The sequence below is a fragment of the Neofelis nebulosa genome, chromosome 6 (genome assembly GCF_028018385.1).
Source record: "Neofelis nebulosa isolate mNeoNeb1 chromosome 6, mNeoNeb1.pri, whole genome shotgun sequence".
NCBI lineage: Eukaryota > Metazoa > Chordata > Mammalia > Carnivora > Felidae > Neofelis > Neofelis nebulosa.
This window is the reverse complement of record NC_080787.1, coordinates 97,998,988-98,016,124: the sequence shown is the minus strand read 5'-3', so window position 1 is coordinate 98,016,124 and position 17,137 is coordinate 97,998,988. Positions and strand designations below refer to the sequence as shown.

The 17,137-nt window shown below is 36.8% G+C and overlaps 1 protein-coding gene across 7 annotated transcripts in view; it reads left to right on the top strand.

Moving 5' to 3' along the window:
• Positions 1 to 11,357, top strand: part of HACE1 (HECT domain and ankyrin repeat containing E3 ubiquitin protein ligase 1) — a 122,457-nt gene extending 111,100 nt beyond the window's left edge. For all 7 annotated transcript variants that reach the window (XR_009263164.1, XM_058734830.1, XM_058734829.1 and 4 more), the window contains 2 exons: positions 9,953 to 10,066; positions 10,626 to 11,357. Coding sequence is in view for 6 of the 7 variants with exons in the window: in XM_058734830.1 (XP_058590813.1) it covers positions 9,953 to 10,066; positions 10,626 to 10,728 (217 nt within the window). In the remaining variant the exon portion in view is untranslated. The remainder of the gene's footprint in view (positions 1 to 9,952; positions 10,067 to 10,625) is intronic.
• The last annotated feature ends 5,780 nt before the right edge of the window (positions 11,358 to 17,137 follow it).

Sequence of the window (17,137 nt, the reverse complement as noted above, 5' to 3'; positions counted from 1 at the left end):
GCATCAATACAGGGTGTAATAATTTCCGTTTTCATATAATTTATTATTTATATAATTTTTTAAAATGTTTATTTTGAGAGAGTGTGTGTATGTGCCTGCAAGCGGGGGAGGAGCAGAGAGGGAAAGAGAATCCCAAGCAAGCTCCACGCTGTCGGCGCAGAGGACACGGGGCTTGAACTCACAAACCATGAGACCATGATCTGGGCTGAAATCAAGAGTCAGACCCTTAACCAACAATTGAGCCACCCAGGCACCCCCTTATTTATGTAATTTTTGTGTGAATTGCCTGTCTTAAATGTATGCATTATTCTATTGTCGTTTTCAAAAATTAAGTTTTAGGGGCGCCTGGATGACTCAGTTGGTTAAGTGTCCAACTCTTGGTTTCGGCTCAGGTCATGATCTTGCCGTTCATGAGTTCAAGCCCACATCAGGGTCTTTGATCGCAGCGCAGAACCTGCTTGAGATTCTCTCTCTCTCTCTCTCTCTCTCTCTCTCTCTCTCTCTCTCTCTCTCCCCCCCCTCCCCCTCTCTCCCTTTCACCCTCACCCTAGCCCTCGCCTTCTCTCTCTCTGCTTCCCCCTTTCCCCCCCACCCCTCTGCTGCTTGCTCTTTCTCTGTCAAAATAAATAAATAAACTTAAAAAAAAAAAAAAAGAAAAATTCATTTTTAAATGTTCTTTATATGAGACATCAATGCTGCAAATACTTTTTCCAGTTTATTGTTTGCCATTTAATTTCATAAAGGTAAATATACAGATTTCCATGTAGTTTAAAAAAGTTATAAATTTACTTTATAACATTTATAAAATCAAATTAATTTTGTAAGTTGATTATCAATACCTTTCCTTTTGGTTTTTATAAATCCTTCTCCACTCCCAAGATTTGATATATATGTTTATCAGCATTTTTTTCTGTAACTTTTTATTTTACATTCTAATTTTTAAATCATCAGGACTTTGTTTTATGTTGTGAGGTAGAGCTCTTATTATTTTCAAAATGATCTATATTGAAACACTATTTAATTATTATTACATCCCCTCTCCCCAAAACACACACCATGATTTGGTTGGTATGATTTAAAGTGCAGATAACAATTTACTCAAGTTTTCTGGTACTAAAAATGTCTGTTAAGTTGTACTCTTGTAGAATAAAAACCGCTTGGTGTCAGAGTGCATAATCCCAGTTCAATAGCATAATCATTGTTAGCAGTACTGAAAAGGATTGCACTGTTTATTATTTAACTGGTCATGAAGTGTAACATGTAAATCCATTTGAACTGAGGATGTGAGTAAAAAATGTGAATCCATTTGAACTGAAGGGTGTGAGTAAAAAATAGAAGCCACAGAAGCTGAGGGGAACAACAGAGAGCTCAGCTTCACCATCATGCTAAAGAAGCCACCTTTCAACACTGTCTACATAGAGTCCTTGTTTTGAATTCAGGCTGAGTTAAGTTCTAAGTTTTTTTAAACCTGAATTTTCTTTTATATTGGACTCAAGTATAGGTATAGCATTTGCCATTCTAAACTTAGTGTGTGTGTGTGTGTGTGTGTGTGTGTGTGTGTGTGTGTACATATATGTATATATTTTTTTCTTCAGCAGTGTTTAGAAAATTCTGCTTATTTGTTTATATTTAGATATATTTCTTTCTCTACATCCATAGTATAGTTTAGTGCAACCTCAGTGAAATGTCAGATGCGTTCCAATTACTAGAAGCAAAAATCAGTACAAAATAATTTTTAATATTTTTATGGTGGGGCACCTGGGTGGCTCAGTTGGTTGAACGTCCCACTTCGGCTCAGGTCACGATCTCACAGTTTGTGAGTTTGAGGCTCGCATTAGGCTCTGTGCTGACAGCTCGGAACCTGGAGCCTGCTTCAGATTCTGTGTCTCTCTCTCTCTACTGCCCCTTCCCTGCTCATGCTCTGTCTCTCTCTTTCTTCCTCAAAAATAAAAAAATAAACATTAAAAGTTTTTTTAAAAATATTTTTATGGTATAACATTATTTTGTTGGCCTATAAGACTGTCTTAATTAAATGTCTTACTTTTGTGTTTCTTACTGTTTAAGAATAATGAAAATCAGACTTAATAATTTGTGTATAAAATAGAAGTATTATGTCATTTTCATTGACTGTAATTTTATATTGTATAATCCAAGTGTCATAATACTCAAAGACCATTTCATTTATTTTTCTCATACATGGTTAAGCTGCCCAGTCATATTTGTTTGTAGTTTAGAAGAAGAGGAGTAAAGTTTCAGAGGTTGTTTGTGAATATCAGTTTACAGTGTAATTTTAGTTTAGATCTTAAAATTGGGGAATCTTCTGATTTTCAAGCTTATCTTTGAAAATTTAGTGATACGAAAAACATTAGCTCGATTATTCTGATATTGAAAGACTTTGTATTAATTTGTGTAAGAATCTGTGTCAAGTCTCATTTTCTCATCCTATCCTGGTAAAGTGGTATACTTACTTTTTTAAAAATTTTTTTCAAAATTTTATGTAAATTCAAGTTAGTTAATATATAGTGTCATATTGGTTTCAGGAGTAGAATTTAGTGATTCCTCACTTACATATAACACCCAGTATTCAGCAGAACAAGTGCCCTACTTACATATAACACCCAGTATTCAGCAGAACAAGTGCCCTCCTTAATGCCCATCACCTGCCACCTCCCCTCCATCAACCCTCAATTTGTTCTCTATAGTTAAGAATCTCTTATGGTTAGCTTCTCTCTCATTTTTTTGACCCCTTACCCTATGTTTATCTGTTTCATTTCATAAATTGCACAGAAGAGTGAAATCATATGGTACTTACCTTTTTCTATTCTAGCTCCATTTATGTCATTGCAAATGGCAAGATTTCATTCTTTTTTGATGGCTAAGTATTATTTCTTGTATATATACATCTTCTTTATCCATTCATCAGCTGATGGACATTTGGGCTCTGTCTCTAATTTGGCTATTGTTGATGCTGCAGCTATGAACATTGGGGTGCATGTGCCCCTTCAAATCAGTATTTTTGTATCCTTTGGGTAAATACTTAGTAGTGCAGTTGCTGGGTCATAGGGTAGTTTTATTTTTAACTTTTTTTTTTTTTTTAATTAATGCAACTATTTTCTTTTTTTTTAAAGTTAATTTGAGAGAGAGAGTGAATGCATGTGTAAGCAGGGGAGGAGCAATGAGAGAGGGAGAGGGAGAGGGAGAGAGAGAGAGAGAGAGAGAGAGAGAGAGAGAGAGAGAGAGAGAGAGAGAGAGAGAGAGAGAGAGAAATCTCAAGCAAGCTCAATACTGTCAGCACAGAGCCCGATGCAGGGCTAGAACTCACAAACTATGAGATCATGACCTGAGCCGAAATCCAGAGCTGGATGCTTAACCTACTGAGTCATCCAGGTGCCCCCTCTTTTTAACTTTTTGAGGAAATTCCATAGTGTTTTCCAGAGTGGCTGCATTTGCAGTTTGCATTCCCACCAATCCCATTTCTTCGCACCCTCACCAACATCTGTTGTTTTCTGTGTTAATTTTAGCCATTCTGACAGGTGTTGTGAGGTGGTATCTTAATCATGGGTTTTTTTCTCTCTTTTCTTTTCTTTTCTTTTCTTTTCTTTTCTTTTCTTTTCTTTTCTTTTCTTTCTTTATTTTCTTTTTTTTTTTTGTAAGTAGGCACCACACTGGGCATGGGCTTGAATTCAGGACTCCGAGATCAAGACCTGAGCTGAGATCAAGAGTCAGATGCTTAAGGGGGCTCCTGGGTGGCTCAGTCGGTGGTTGAGCGACTTCAACTCAGGTCATTATCTTACGGTTCATGATTTTGAGCCCCTCAACGGGCTCTCTGCTGTCAGTCAGAGCCAGCTTTGGGTCCTCTGTCTCCTTCTCTCTCAGGCTCTCTCTGTCTCAGAAATAAACATTAAAAAAAGAGACACTTAACTGAGTCACCCAGCTACCCCTCATCGTGGTTTTGATGTGTATTTCCCTGATGATGAATGATGTTGAGCATCTTTTCATGTGTCTTAACATGTTTCATGTTAGCCATCTGTATGCTCTCTTTGAAAAAATATCTATTTATGTCTTCTGCCCATTTCTTAACTGGATTAAGTGTTTTTTGGGTATTGGGTTTGATAAGTTCTTTATTGATTTTGGATACTAACCTTTATCAGATGCCATTTACAAATATCTTCTCCCATTCTGTAAGCTGCCTTTTAGTTTTGTTGATTGTTTCTTTCACTGTGCAGAAGCTTTTTATCTTGAAGTCCCAGTAGTTCATGTTTGCTTTTGTTTCCCTTGCCTCCAGCAATGCATCTAGTAAGAAGTTACTCAGCTGATGTCAAAGAGGTTGCTACCTCTGTTCTCCTCTAGGAGTTGATGGTTTCCTGTCTCACATGTAGGTCTGTCATCCATTTTGAATTTATTTCTGTATATGGTGTAAAAAAATGGTCCAGTTTCATTCTTCTGCTTGTTGCTGTCCAGTTTTCCCAACGCTACTTATTGAAAAGACTGTCTTTTTTTCCATTGGATATTGTTTCCTGCTTTGTCGAAGGTTGGTTGAGCATAAAGTTGTGGGTCAATTTCTGGGTTTTCTATTCTATTCCATTGATCTATGTATCTGTTTTTGTGCCAGCCTGGAATTGTGATGTCTCCAGCTTTGCTTTACTTTTTCAAGATTGCTTTGGCTATTCGGGGGCTTTTGTGGTTCCGTACAAATTTTTGTTTGTTCTAGCTCTCTGAAAAATGCTGGTGGTATTTCAATAGGGATTGCATTGCATTAAATTGGGAAGATTGCTTTGGGTAGAGTAGACATTTTAACAGTATTTGTTCTTCCAGTCCATGAGCATGGAATGTTTTTCTATTCCCTGTGTCATCTTCAATTACTTTCATAAGTGTTCTATAGTTTTCAGAGTACAGATCTTTTACCTCTTTAGGTAGGTTTATTCCTAGGTATCTTATGGTTTTTGGGGGGCAGTTGTAAATGGGGTCGATTCCTTGATTTCTCTTTATGCTTCTTCATTGTTGGTGTATAGAAATGCAGCAGATATCTGTATGTTGATTTTGTATCTTGCAAATTTCCTGAACTTGTGTGTCAGTTCTAGCAATTTTTTGGTGGATTCTTTTGGGTTTTCTACATAGAGCATTATGCTGTGAATAGTGAAAGTTTGACTTCTTCCTTGCCTATTTGGAACTTACTTTTATGAATTCTGCCTCTACAGGAAATTGAGAACAACTTGGCTTCTTATCCCTTTTCATTTTTGGTTGCATTTGTTGATTTTTCAAGCAAAGGTTAATATGCATAGATTAGTGTTGAATTTTATTTCAGTCCAAGTTTCTTTAGCTATTCTTTTGCCCTAAGTAGAAATTGCTCATGCATTAGTATTTTCTAACAAGATACAGGCCAGGAATATAAAATATTCAGGAATGTTTTAGTATTCACTTGGATTTCTAAGGTAAGCTAAGGCATTTCATCAGTAAAGCATTTCTTCGCAACCAAATGACTTCCCAGGAATAAAAGGAAGCTATTCTTAGATATTTATTTATATTAGATTGTTATTTTTCCCCTGTCAATGTATACATATCATTTAGAACTTCAAATAAAATCCTGGTACAAATTCATAGTTTTTTATAGTATATATGACAGAAAATACATAATATAACTTAACGTTGTAACCATTTAAGTATACAGTTCTGTGACAGTAATTGCATTCATATTGTGCAGTCATCACCACCATCCAAGTCCCAAACTTTATCCATTTCAGCTGAAACTCTACCAGTTACACACTAATTCTTCACACTCCTTCCCTGCCACCCTAGGCAACCACCATTCTGTTTTCTATCTCTATGAATTTGATTACTGTAGGTACTTCATATAAATGGAAGCATACATCATTTGTCCTTTTGTGACTGGCTTATTTCACTCAGCATTGTGTCCTCAGGGTTCATCTACATTGGATCATATGTCAGAACTTCTGTCCTTTTTAGGGCTGAATAATATTCCAGTGTATGTGTATACCACATTTTGCTCACCCCTTCATCCATGGATGATCACTTGAGTTGCTGCCACCTTTTGGCTTTCATGAATAATGCTGCTGTCAACATGGATGTGCAAATAATCTTTTTCAGTCTCTGTTTTCAATACTTTGGGCTACAAATTGTAATTCTATCTTTATTTTTTGAGAAACAGCAATGCTGTTTCCACAGCTGATGTAAATTTTACATTCCCACCAGCAGTGCATAAGGATTCCATTTTCTGCATATCCTTTCCAATGCTTGTTCTTTTTGTGTTTTTTTTTTTTTTCATTTTTGTGTTTTTTCTTTAAAATGGTCATCCTAATGTGTATGAAATGATATCTGATTATGGTTTTGGTTTGCATTTCCCTAATACTAGTAATGTTGATTGAGCATCTTTTCATATTCTTATAAGCCATTTGTATATCTTCTTTGGAGAAATGTCTATTCGAGTCCTTTCCCTATTTTTAAATTGGATTTTTATTGTTTTTTGTTGTTTAGAAGTTCTGTTTATTTTTCTGGATATCAATTCCTTATGAGTTTTATGATTTGAAAATATATTCTCCCACTCTATGGGTACCTTCTCACTGTGTTGATGGTGTCCTTTGGTGGATAAGTTTTTAATTTTGATGAAATCCAACTTACTTATTTTTCTTTTCTTGTTTGTGCTTTTGATGTCAAATCCAAGAAATCATTGCCAAATCCAGTGTTGTGAAGCTCTTCCTCTTTATTTTCTTCCAAAAATTTTGTGGTTTTTGTTCATGTTTTCATCTTTCATTCATTTTGAATTCATTTTTGTGTATAGTATTAGGTGAGAATTCAACTTCATTTTTTGGTAGTGGATATCCAGTTTTCCCAACATAATTTGTTGAAAAGACTGTCCTTTCCCAGTTGACTAGTTGAAAAGCATTTGGCCATATATGCAAGGGTTCATTTTGGGGTTCTCTATTCTATTTCTGTATGTTTGTCTTTATGCCAGTACCACATTGTTCTGATAACCATCGCTCTATAGTTTAAGTTTTGAGATCAGGAACTGTGAAACCTCTGACTTTGTTCTTCTTTTTCAAGATTATTTTGGCTATTTGAGATTCAACAAGTTGGGGTTTTTTTTGGTCTTTTTTTTTTTGTTTTTAATAAACTGAATTATGCTTTGTACTCAGGATCCAATGTTAGAAAACATTTTTTAAACTTTTTTTTTAAGTTTATTTATTTATTTTGAGAGAGACCTAGAGAGAGTGCAGGTGGGGGAGAGGCACAGAGACAGGGACAGAAGATCCAAAGTGGGCTCTGTGCTGACAGCAGAGAACCTGATATGGGGCTCGAATTTATGAACCATGAGATCATGACCCAAGCCAAAGTTAGATGCTTAACCAACTGAGCCACCAAGACACCCCTAAAAAACATTTTTAATACTAGTCAGACTTCTGCCTATGCATTTAATTACCTGTACCTTAAATATTTCTTTGTCATCATTCTTATTTATCTAAAAGCACTACAGCATCTCATTTTTAAAATGACAAAGTGTTGGGTTGCCTGGGTCCAACTTCACCTCAGCTCATGATCTCACGGTTTGTTGGTTTGAGCCCTTTTAGGCTCTGTGCTGACAGCAGCCTGGAGCCTGCTTCAGATTGTCTCCCTCTCTCTGCCATTCCCCCACTCACATTCTGTCTTTCTGTCTCTGCCTCGGTCTCTCTCTCTCTCTCTCTCTCTCTCTCTCTCTCTCTCTCTCAAAACTAAAGAAACATTAAAAAAGTTTTTTTAAACAAAAAACTAACAAAGTGTTTTACAGGATCAGATTGTCTAATCATGATACATCAAAGGCTAATTTGAAATACTAATTGTCTTTCAAATATAAATAGAATTTAGGAAGTTGTAATTAGATTCTCTATGGCCATGTATTCAAGATTAAATTTTCTAGTACTGTTTATGCATTTCGTTAGGGTTTTCCAATTTGAATCTGATGTTGTTAGGTTAGGTGACATTAAAAAATAAATACGTCTGATATTCTGAATCTTTGGAACAGAAATGTAAAGAATATTCTAGTTTTCCTACTGTGAAACCCAAAACCCTTTTGATGAAGTTTTGGGGTGATGGTGGGGTGGTCCAGAGCAGACGGCCAAGAAAGAATCTTGAAGATGTTTTTGGTGCAAAAAGCTCATGTTATTAAAGCCCTGGGACAATACCTGTGGGCAGGAAGAGTTGTACTGGGGTCCTTACGGTAACTCAATATATATCCTCAGGTTGGGAGAGGGGCTCAGGGATAGAGTAAGCCTCTAAGGTATTTTGGAAGCAAGGTTTCTAGGACCTCAAGGGACTAGCTGTTGCTAGGGAAACACCATTTATTGCCATTTAATAAAACCTCAGTCATGAGACCCTTCAGATGTATATGGGGTGGGGGGCTATAAGCTTGGAGTATGATTGCCAGCATCTCTCTTGGGGCAATTAAGATAAAGGAAGTAGACTTACAGGATCCTCCAGGTTGGGACAATGTTTAGCTAAGACTCTCTTTTGCCCCTGGCAAAGTGTCATCCTTTCAGGCAGCTGAGCAACTAGAGGGAGGTCACCCTGCTGGTTTCAAGGACTTGTCAATGGGCATAGGCAGTAAGAGAATTTAATTTCTCATTTGCCTTAGTTTCTCACATTACCATGGCAAGCACTTAAACCTTTGTTCTTGGGTGGCCAGGAGTGTTCGAGGAATATCACTCGTATTCCACCTGGCTGGGGGGTGTTCCAGCTGTATTTTGCCCTCAGCTTACCCCATGCTCCCTCATCACTTTGACCTATTAGGAAGGAAAAATTTACCTTTACCACTCAAAGTTATTCTGCTTGGCCTAAGAATTAAATTGATATACACAGATCAATGGTGGGAGGGAAACAAATTTAATTCACATGTTTTGGAGGTCATAGAAATAGGAGTCTCAGAGAAGTGACCACAGTAGGCAGGTTTTACACCTTTTAGGCCAAAGAGACAATAAATGTTTGAGGAATTGAAAAGACAAAGAAGAGACTCTTAAATACAGAGAATAAACTGAGGGTTGATGGGGGGGTTGGGGGGGAATGGGGGATGGGCATTGAAGAGGACACTTGTTGGGATGAGCACTGGGTATTATATGTAAGTGATGAATCACAGGAATCTACCCCCAAAACCAAGAGCACACTGTATATACACATATGTATGTTAGCCAACTTGACAATAAGTTATATATATTAAAAAAAAAGACAAAGGAGTTTGTGCTTGGGGTAGTAAATTGATGAAAAAGTAATGAGGTTTATTTCTACACCTTCACAGCCCTGAATTCCCTATCTCTGGTCATAGGATGTTTCTTTACCTCCTGGTACAGGGAGAGTACCTCTTACAAGTGAGAATTACTTCCTGTTTTCAGGGAGACAGGAGAAGGTTAGAGTGTCCTTTTTGCACTGGTTGTTTTTAAGTAACTTTAATTCAAAATAATCAGTGTGCCAAAGTGGCATATTTTGGGGTGGCCTGCTTTTAACTCCATCAGACCCTAGATATTTTTCACAAATAGGGAAATCATTTGGATTATTTCTAAGAGCCTCTCTATTGCTTGAATTAATCAAGCAAACATTCATGTATTCAACAAATATCTAATTAGATGCCAGTCATTTTGCTAACCTCAGGGTCATATAAACATGACATATTTGGGTCCTCAAATTAGTCCCAGTTTAGTAGGGAGACACTATGTACAATAGCAGAGGTATGTGCTATGGCCAATTGAAAGCATAGTATGGCTTATAGAAATTTCCGGGACTGTCTCCATGGAAGCTTGCTAACTGGCCATGAAGCACCTTTTAATAATGAGTTGGAGTTTTGCAGAACCAGAAATGTTACCTGGTCAGTATCCTAGAGTTGAATATATTCTTACCCTAACTGATCAGTTGAAATATATGTATCACAAAGGTTTTCCTTGCATGATTAGTTTATTAAGATATGAACTCTTAGTTCCAGGGTCCCACATGGTGGATTTGCTAATATCATGGGTGGAAGTGGACTGCAAAACTTTACAATTGCTGCTGTGCCATATACTCCTAATCTCCTACCAACTTCAAGCACATGGTATGTTAAATTGGTTTTTTTAAATGCTGTGAATTGTTTTTGATTAATTTTGAATAATTAAAGGTCTAACTATTGTACTGCTGCATTGAGAAGAAAACCTCAACAATAATCTCTTTCATCATTTTGGAATCGCTGATAAATAAGTACCAACATAATTCCTTGCCTCTCCCTTTTGTGCTAGTGTGCTAGGGAAAATATTTGGGGAAACTACCTATAATTTAATTAAATGTAGTTCACATATCACTGAAGTTATACTGTCATAAGTATCACTGAGTTACACCATCACTTCAAACTAAATTCCCTTATTGCTTATTTATTTTAGGCTGAAAGGAACTTATTTTCTTTCACTACATTTGCATGCTAAAGGAAACTGCAATGCAGCAGTTTGTGTTTTTTTTTTTTTTTTGTCTTTTTAAATACTTCTTCAGGGTTTTCCAATTTGAATGCAAATTTAGAGGGTGGTTTTATGTTAATTTTGAGTAGTGTTTTCACTGCTAGACAAAACAATCAGAAATTTCATAGATTTCCTATTTAATGGTGGTATATTTTTCTTTTAAAGCATCAACATGCTCAAGTTACCTGAATACCCAAGTAAAGAAATACTCAAGGACAGACTTCTTGTGGCACTACACTGTGGCAGCTATGGTTACACAATGGCTTAAGTCTGGAAAATTCGTCTGATTACTGATGCGCAATTCCAAGTGGCAGAAATAATTTAGGAAACTGTCAACAGAAAAGGAGCCTAAATGCAGCCCACAGGCAGGGGTGATGTTTAAAATTCATAAAGGATGACGCTTTCTACCCTCCTCTCCCTGCTTCCTTTTTTTGTTTTCTCTTTGTGATACAATTAGAAAATATAAAATCACAGTAGTCTTCAATTTAAAAAATGCTAATTGAAAGTAGTAGAAACTGTCCTTTTTCATATTTCTTTACTCGTATCCAAGATCGTGTCAAGGCAAAACCGTATTCTACATTCCACCTACACTATGTAACTGTCTTGTTAAGAGGGTGTTTTCTCTTTATTTTCCTATATATTAAATTATATTAGGACATCCAGCCTGGTATGTTCTATTGCATGTAAAGTGCCGTTTATATTTTGGAAAACTATTGTATAGAATGGATTAATTTAGATTGTGTATAAAGCCACAAATATGTATTTTCCCATATTGAATCTATATTGCAATGATGTTTTTTAGCTTTTTAATATTTTAATATATAAAGTTTAGACTGATGTGACTAACAGCTGATGAAATGACATTTAATTTATATATTAAAGCTTATATTGTATGAATTATTTGCATCTTTCAGTGGTCACTTTTCCATATATGTATTATGGTCTCAACGTTTTTCTTATGCCCTATTTTAATTTATATTTTAGGTAAAATTAAATATAATATTTTACCACATCATTACTTTTGTTTTATCTCTGAGTTCTGATGATACATTGGAAGAAGTAATCCAGTGTGCAGATGACAATTTAAATTTGTAATTTTGAACTTCTTATTTGTTTTTCATGGTTAAAATGTTGAGTTCAAGTGACATATGCCTAATACAGAGCTTTGGGCTTTTAAAGGTGATCTTAGGAGTTTTCTTTTGAAAAGGTACACTTGAGTAGTTACAGCATAGAACACTCACATATTTAGAAGTGCTAAGAGAGGAATATGTAGAACTTTGCCTTTGTAGAATCTTTAGAACTTTGCCTTTGGAAACTAAAAGTACACTGTCTACTGGCATCGATGTTGGTAAAATGACTCATGCAGATTTTCTCATATGAACAGCTTCGCTCATGTTTTCAGTATACATTGAAAACTTTGCTACATTATAAAGCTTCCTTAATATATGTCTTAGTTTTCTTTTGTTACTGTAGGTGTGTGTGTGTGTGTGTGTGTGTGTGTGTGTGTGTGTGTAGTCTCTCACCAGATTAATTTTAAAACTAGAAATTCTTTAAAAATTATAATTAGTTTTAAAATTAAGACTCACATGCTTATTTATAATAAAGAAAGTTAATTTTAAAATTTTGATTTTCAAAATTCATCTGTATAAGAGGTCATTGCCTTCTGAGTTTTCAAATAGATAACTGACCTCTTTAAAATTACATTGCTTATGGGGTGCCTGGGTGGCTCAGTCAGTTAAGCTCACCTCCTGGACCTTCTTCCTCCCTCGATCCCTGACAGTTATGGTCTTCCCAAACCGTCTTTGATCTTCTGATTCCTCTTGGTTTGAAGCAGACCAAGTTCCTCCAAGGCACCCCAGTTTGGGAGGGGGCTGAGATTTTTTAATGGAACTCCCAATTCCCCACCTGTTCTATCCTCTTCCCATGCTGCCAACTTTTTTTTTTTTAATGTTTATTTATTTTTGAGACAGAGACAGAGCATGAACGGGGGGGGCGGGGGGGGGGGTTAGAGAGAGGGAGACACAGAATCTGAAACAGGCTCCAGGCTCTGAGCTGTCAGCACAGAGCCCGACTCGGGGCTCAAACTCACGGACCGTGAGATCATGACCTGAGCCGAAGTTGGCCGCTTAACCGACTGCGCCACCCAGGCGCCCCCCATGCTACCAACTTCTAACCTCAGTAGTGACTCTGTGCTTGTCTATTTAGTTCTGTGTAAATGGAATGTTGGGATGACCCCTCCCTGACCACCTGGTTCCCCTTCCCTTTTCCTTGGGTGGCAGCCACTTATGGGAGCAGGACCAGTAAGGAACTTTTAATTAAGACACACACACACACACACACACACACACACACACACACGTCTCCTAATTAAACTCTTTTGCAAACAAAGGAATGCTCTTTTGCTCACAAAACTCTATTTCCACGTTCCTTGTTAATTAGCACTGTTTATAGCTCTCTAAAATTCTACCTATTAGAGATTTATTTGAATTTATACTTTTTCCCTTGATTTTCCTTCTTTCTTTCTTTTTTTTTTTTAAATAGCACTTACTGGTATGGGAAAATCTGGAAAGCATGGATTCATGTACTCACTTGGGAACAGCCATAAATTACAAGTCGTCTACCCAACAATTTTATTAGCTCCTAGTCTTAATACATTTTTTCAATAATTGAGTTCATAAAGAACATAGCACTTATCATTTTTACCTATTTATCATTTTATTTTATACAATTGCCATGTCATTACAACTTATTTGTAAACATTTTTTAAACATTGGCATAATAGTCGTATTAATGTATCATAATTTATTTGACCATCTCTGTAAAATTTTTAAGAGGTTTCTCATATTTTTGCTTGTATAAGTTTTAATATTTTAAATATTCTAATATTTTTGCTTGTATAAGTAACAGTCTCTTTCAACACTAGTTCTACTTTAAGAGTGGTAACATTTTCTGGGTTATTTGTTGAAATATCTATCAACTGCTTCACAGTTGTGAAATTACTATTTAAAGGTTCAAGGAAGTGCTGTTGAAACTGATGGTAGGTAGGACTGGATAGGATTGTTTCAGCAGCATGATTAGGGCTGTGTGCTCTATCAGAGTGTAAAAAGCTAGAGAGGTAGAAGGGTGTGATAAAGGTAAATCAATTTTAATCATTGCTTACTTCTAGTCTTTCCAAGAACAGGGGAGGAGACTCATCAGTATCACCCAAGTCCCATTCTCAGGACCTATATATAAGTTGAGCATTTAATATTATATAGTTCAGGTATATCAACAATTATTTATGCTCTTATGGGTTAAACTAGAAACCTCGCTTCCATTTACAAAGTTTTCCAAAAAGGGATTAACAAGCTTTTGGAATGCAACCCTTTCATCAATTGCAAAATGTATCTATAATAGCTGTCTCTATGAGTGAGATTCTAGCTAATAGTAAAATTGTGGTTGTTCTCAGGACGATTTAGGCATATTAACATGTGTCAATAGTCACTTTTTTTTTTTTTTCAAGTGAAACATGTTCCTCTATTCCTGTGCATATCCTCAGTTGTTAGGTAACAAAATTTACTTTAAAAGTTAACAATAGTAACAAATCTCAATTTTACACTTTGGCTTAAGCTATTTTAATGTGGAGAGATTTTTTTTTTTTTTAATGTCCTTTATGAAAGAAATTCTTAGGTCCTGGGCTATGATTACCTGCCTACTGATCTGGTATAAATGTCATAAATCCATTCTTAAAATTTATAATAAGTCCTCTCATTTTGCAGATGAGAAAATTGTGGAGATCAGAGAGGTGGTGACTGGCTTAATGTCTCAGGGCTACTTTACTACTAGAATTTAAAACCTAGATTTTCTGATTCTTAGTCCACCAGTTTTTCTTTTACTCCATGCTGTCTCTTTTATGACATAACTGCATTGTAAAAAGACTCTTTTAGAAAAACACCTGCAGCCTATTAACAATCCTGTAAGACAAGCCTGTTGGGAAACTATAACTTAATAAGCTGATAGTTAAGAGTGATTAATAGGACTATATTTCTTCTCTCCCACTGTGCCACAATGAGCTAGGGTGGGTATTTTACCATCTCAAGATGAAAAAGAACAGATGTATTGTCAGATCATAGATCATGGGTAGTCATTAAGTTTTATTATCTTTATAAAAATGTTCAATTTCAAGCATACTTGGTGCTTGGAAATATGTTGTGAATCTAATGTTGCAATACCATTAAAACCATAAACCGAGACTATGACGACTATTACTGTATACTTGTGTGAGTGAATTGAGTCTAGTTGAGTGAAATGGAGAGTGAGTCATCCTAGGTGAGTGCTGGATATGCAGTTAGTGGAGACAACTTTCCAAATCAACAAATTTCCCTTAAAAGTATTCAACATTGGTTTAGGGACTGGGTCACAGTCCCTACCCTCAAAGGAAATGAAATTGGGTTGGGCAGATGGAAGGCATATTTGAAACAGATTTTAAAACTGTGCAGTGTAGCATATGATTAAGTATAAAAACCAGCTACAGAAATGTATTTGTATAGGGGAAGAAGGGTTTAACATAAACTGAGTATCCAAGGTAGCTTCAAATATTTGGCCTAACTGAATTACTAAGTTGCTCTCTAGATATGGAGACAAATAAATTGTTCACCCTGTTGACTGGACAAAACTGAACATCAGGTTAAAAATGATAAAATTGCAACAACTAGGCTAATGTGTGGCAGTCACTGGGTTCTCAGATTTTTAATTAGTGAATTATTAGCTTGCTCAGTTCTAGATTCTAGTCATTCCTTGAGATTTCTGATCTGGTAGTTTTCATAATTTGGAGACTGTTGTGTCCATATACCAACCATATTTGAAGATGGCTCTATATTTTTCTCAGAAGAGTGGCAATATCTGATTCTGAAAGCTTACTGTATGAGTGGGGAGGAGTGCTTAAGTTGGTATCTGCACAGTATTCTCTTATACAGTATTTCTCTTTTCCTAATATCTAGACATAGAAAAAGAAAGTAAAACTTCAAAAAAAAAAAAAAAGTAATACTCTCATTCAAATTCCAAAATTCCATATCCAGTGGCCTACCTGACATCTTCACTTGGGTGTTTATTAAGAATCTGAAACCTTAAATATATCCAGAGATGATCTCTTGTTTCTCCATTGTCCCCCTGCCACCTGTCACCCCATCCCAATCTTTCCTGTCTCAGCAAATGGGCACCAGCATCTACCTCATTGCTCTAAGCTGAAGACCGAAAAGTCATCCTTTATTCTTCCCTTTTTCTCACCTTCTACATCCGACCCATTGCCAACTCTTGTTGAGTTTACCTGTTTAGTACACCTTAGTCAACTTCTATTGTCCTAAGTCACCATGACAAGTTCTTTGGACTAGAGTGTTCTTTTTTTTTTTTTTTTTTATGAAATTTATTGCCAAATTGGTTTCCATACAACACCCAGTGCTCATCCCAACAGGTGCCCTCCTCAATACCCCTTACCCTCCCTCCCCCCCCCCCCCCCCCATCAACCCTCAGTTTGTTCTCAGTTTTTAAGAGTCTCTTATGTTTTGGCTCCCTCCCTCTCTAACCTTTCTTTTTTTTCTTTTCTTTTTTCCTTCCCCTCCCCTATGGTCTTCTGGTAAGTTTCTCAGGATCCACATAAGAATGAAAACATATGGTATCTGTCTTTCTCTGTATGACTTTTTTCACTTAACACTCTCCAGTTCCATCCACATTGCTACAAAGGGCCATATTTCATTCTTTCTCATTGCCACGTAGTACTCCATTGTGTATATAAACCACAATTTCTTTATCCATTCGTCAGTTGATGGACATTTAGGCTCTTTCTATAATTTGGCTATTGTTGAGAGTGCTGCTATAAACATTGGGGTACAAGTGCCCCTATGCATCAGCACTCCTTTATCCCTTGGGTAAATTCCTACCCTATTGCTGGGTCATAGGGTAGATCTAGTTTTAATTTCTTGAGGAACCTCCACACTGTTTTCCAGAGCGGCTGCACCAGTTTGCATTCCCACCAACAGTGCAAGAGGGTTCCCGTTCCTCCACATCCTCGCCAGCATCTATCGGACTAGAGTGTTCTAACACAAGGGGAGGCAGTAGCACATTATGGTTAGGAATACAGGGTTAGACTGAACTGCTTGGATTTGAATTCCAGCTTTCGCACTGGTAACTGTTAGGAGCTCACCTCAGCTGGGAAAGCGGGCTGAGCTTCAGATGTTAGAGTAGCTAATTAATGCAACAAACTCAGAATGAAAGAGGTAGGCCTTTAATCACCTGCTGCAATGGTACCTGTGAGAGTATAAAACTGGAGAAGGCACTGATGCCCCCTGTCACATTCCATCATGGAAAGATTCACTAATCCAGGGTTGGGTACATCAGCACAGATGTCGGATGTTGCTGGAACTAAAGGCTGCAGCAATTTTATGGACCCTATCGTTGAGGGGAGGGTGAAGGAGGTAGGTTAGGAGTGGAAAAGCACAGGGAAAAGTCACAGTGGAACAAAGTGTTTTTAGCGTTTCCACTTCTTCCCGTCAAAAGGAAGACTCAGCAGAAGCACCTGAAGAAGGCTTCTGCCCCAGGCCTCAGATAAAGAGACCCAGAGATGAAGACACCAGGCTAGGAATGCAAATATGTGAAGAGCATGAGTAAGCAGGGAGCCTGAGTGGACTGCAACTGCCTTCAAA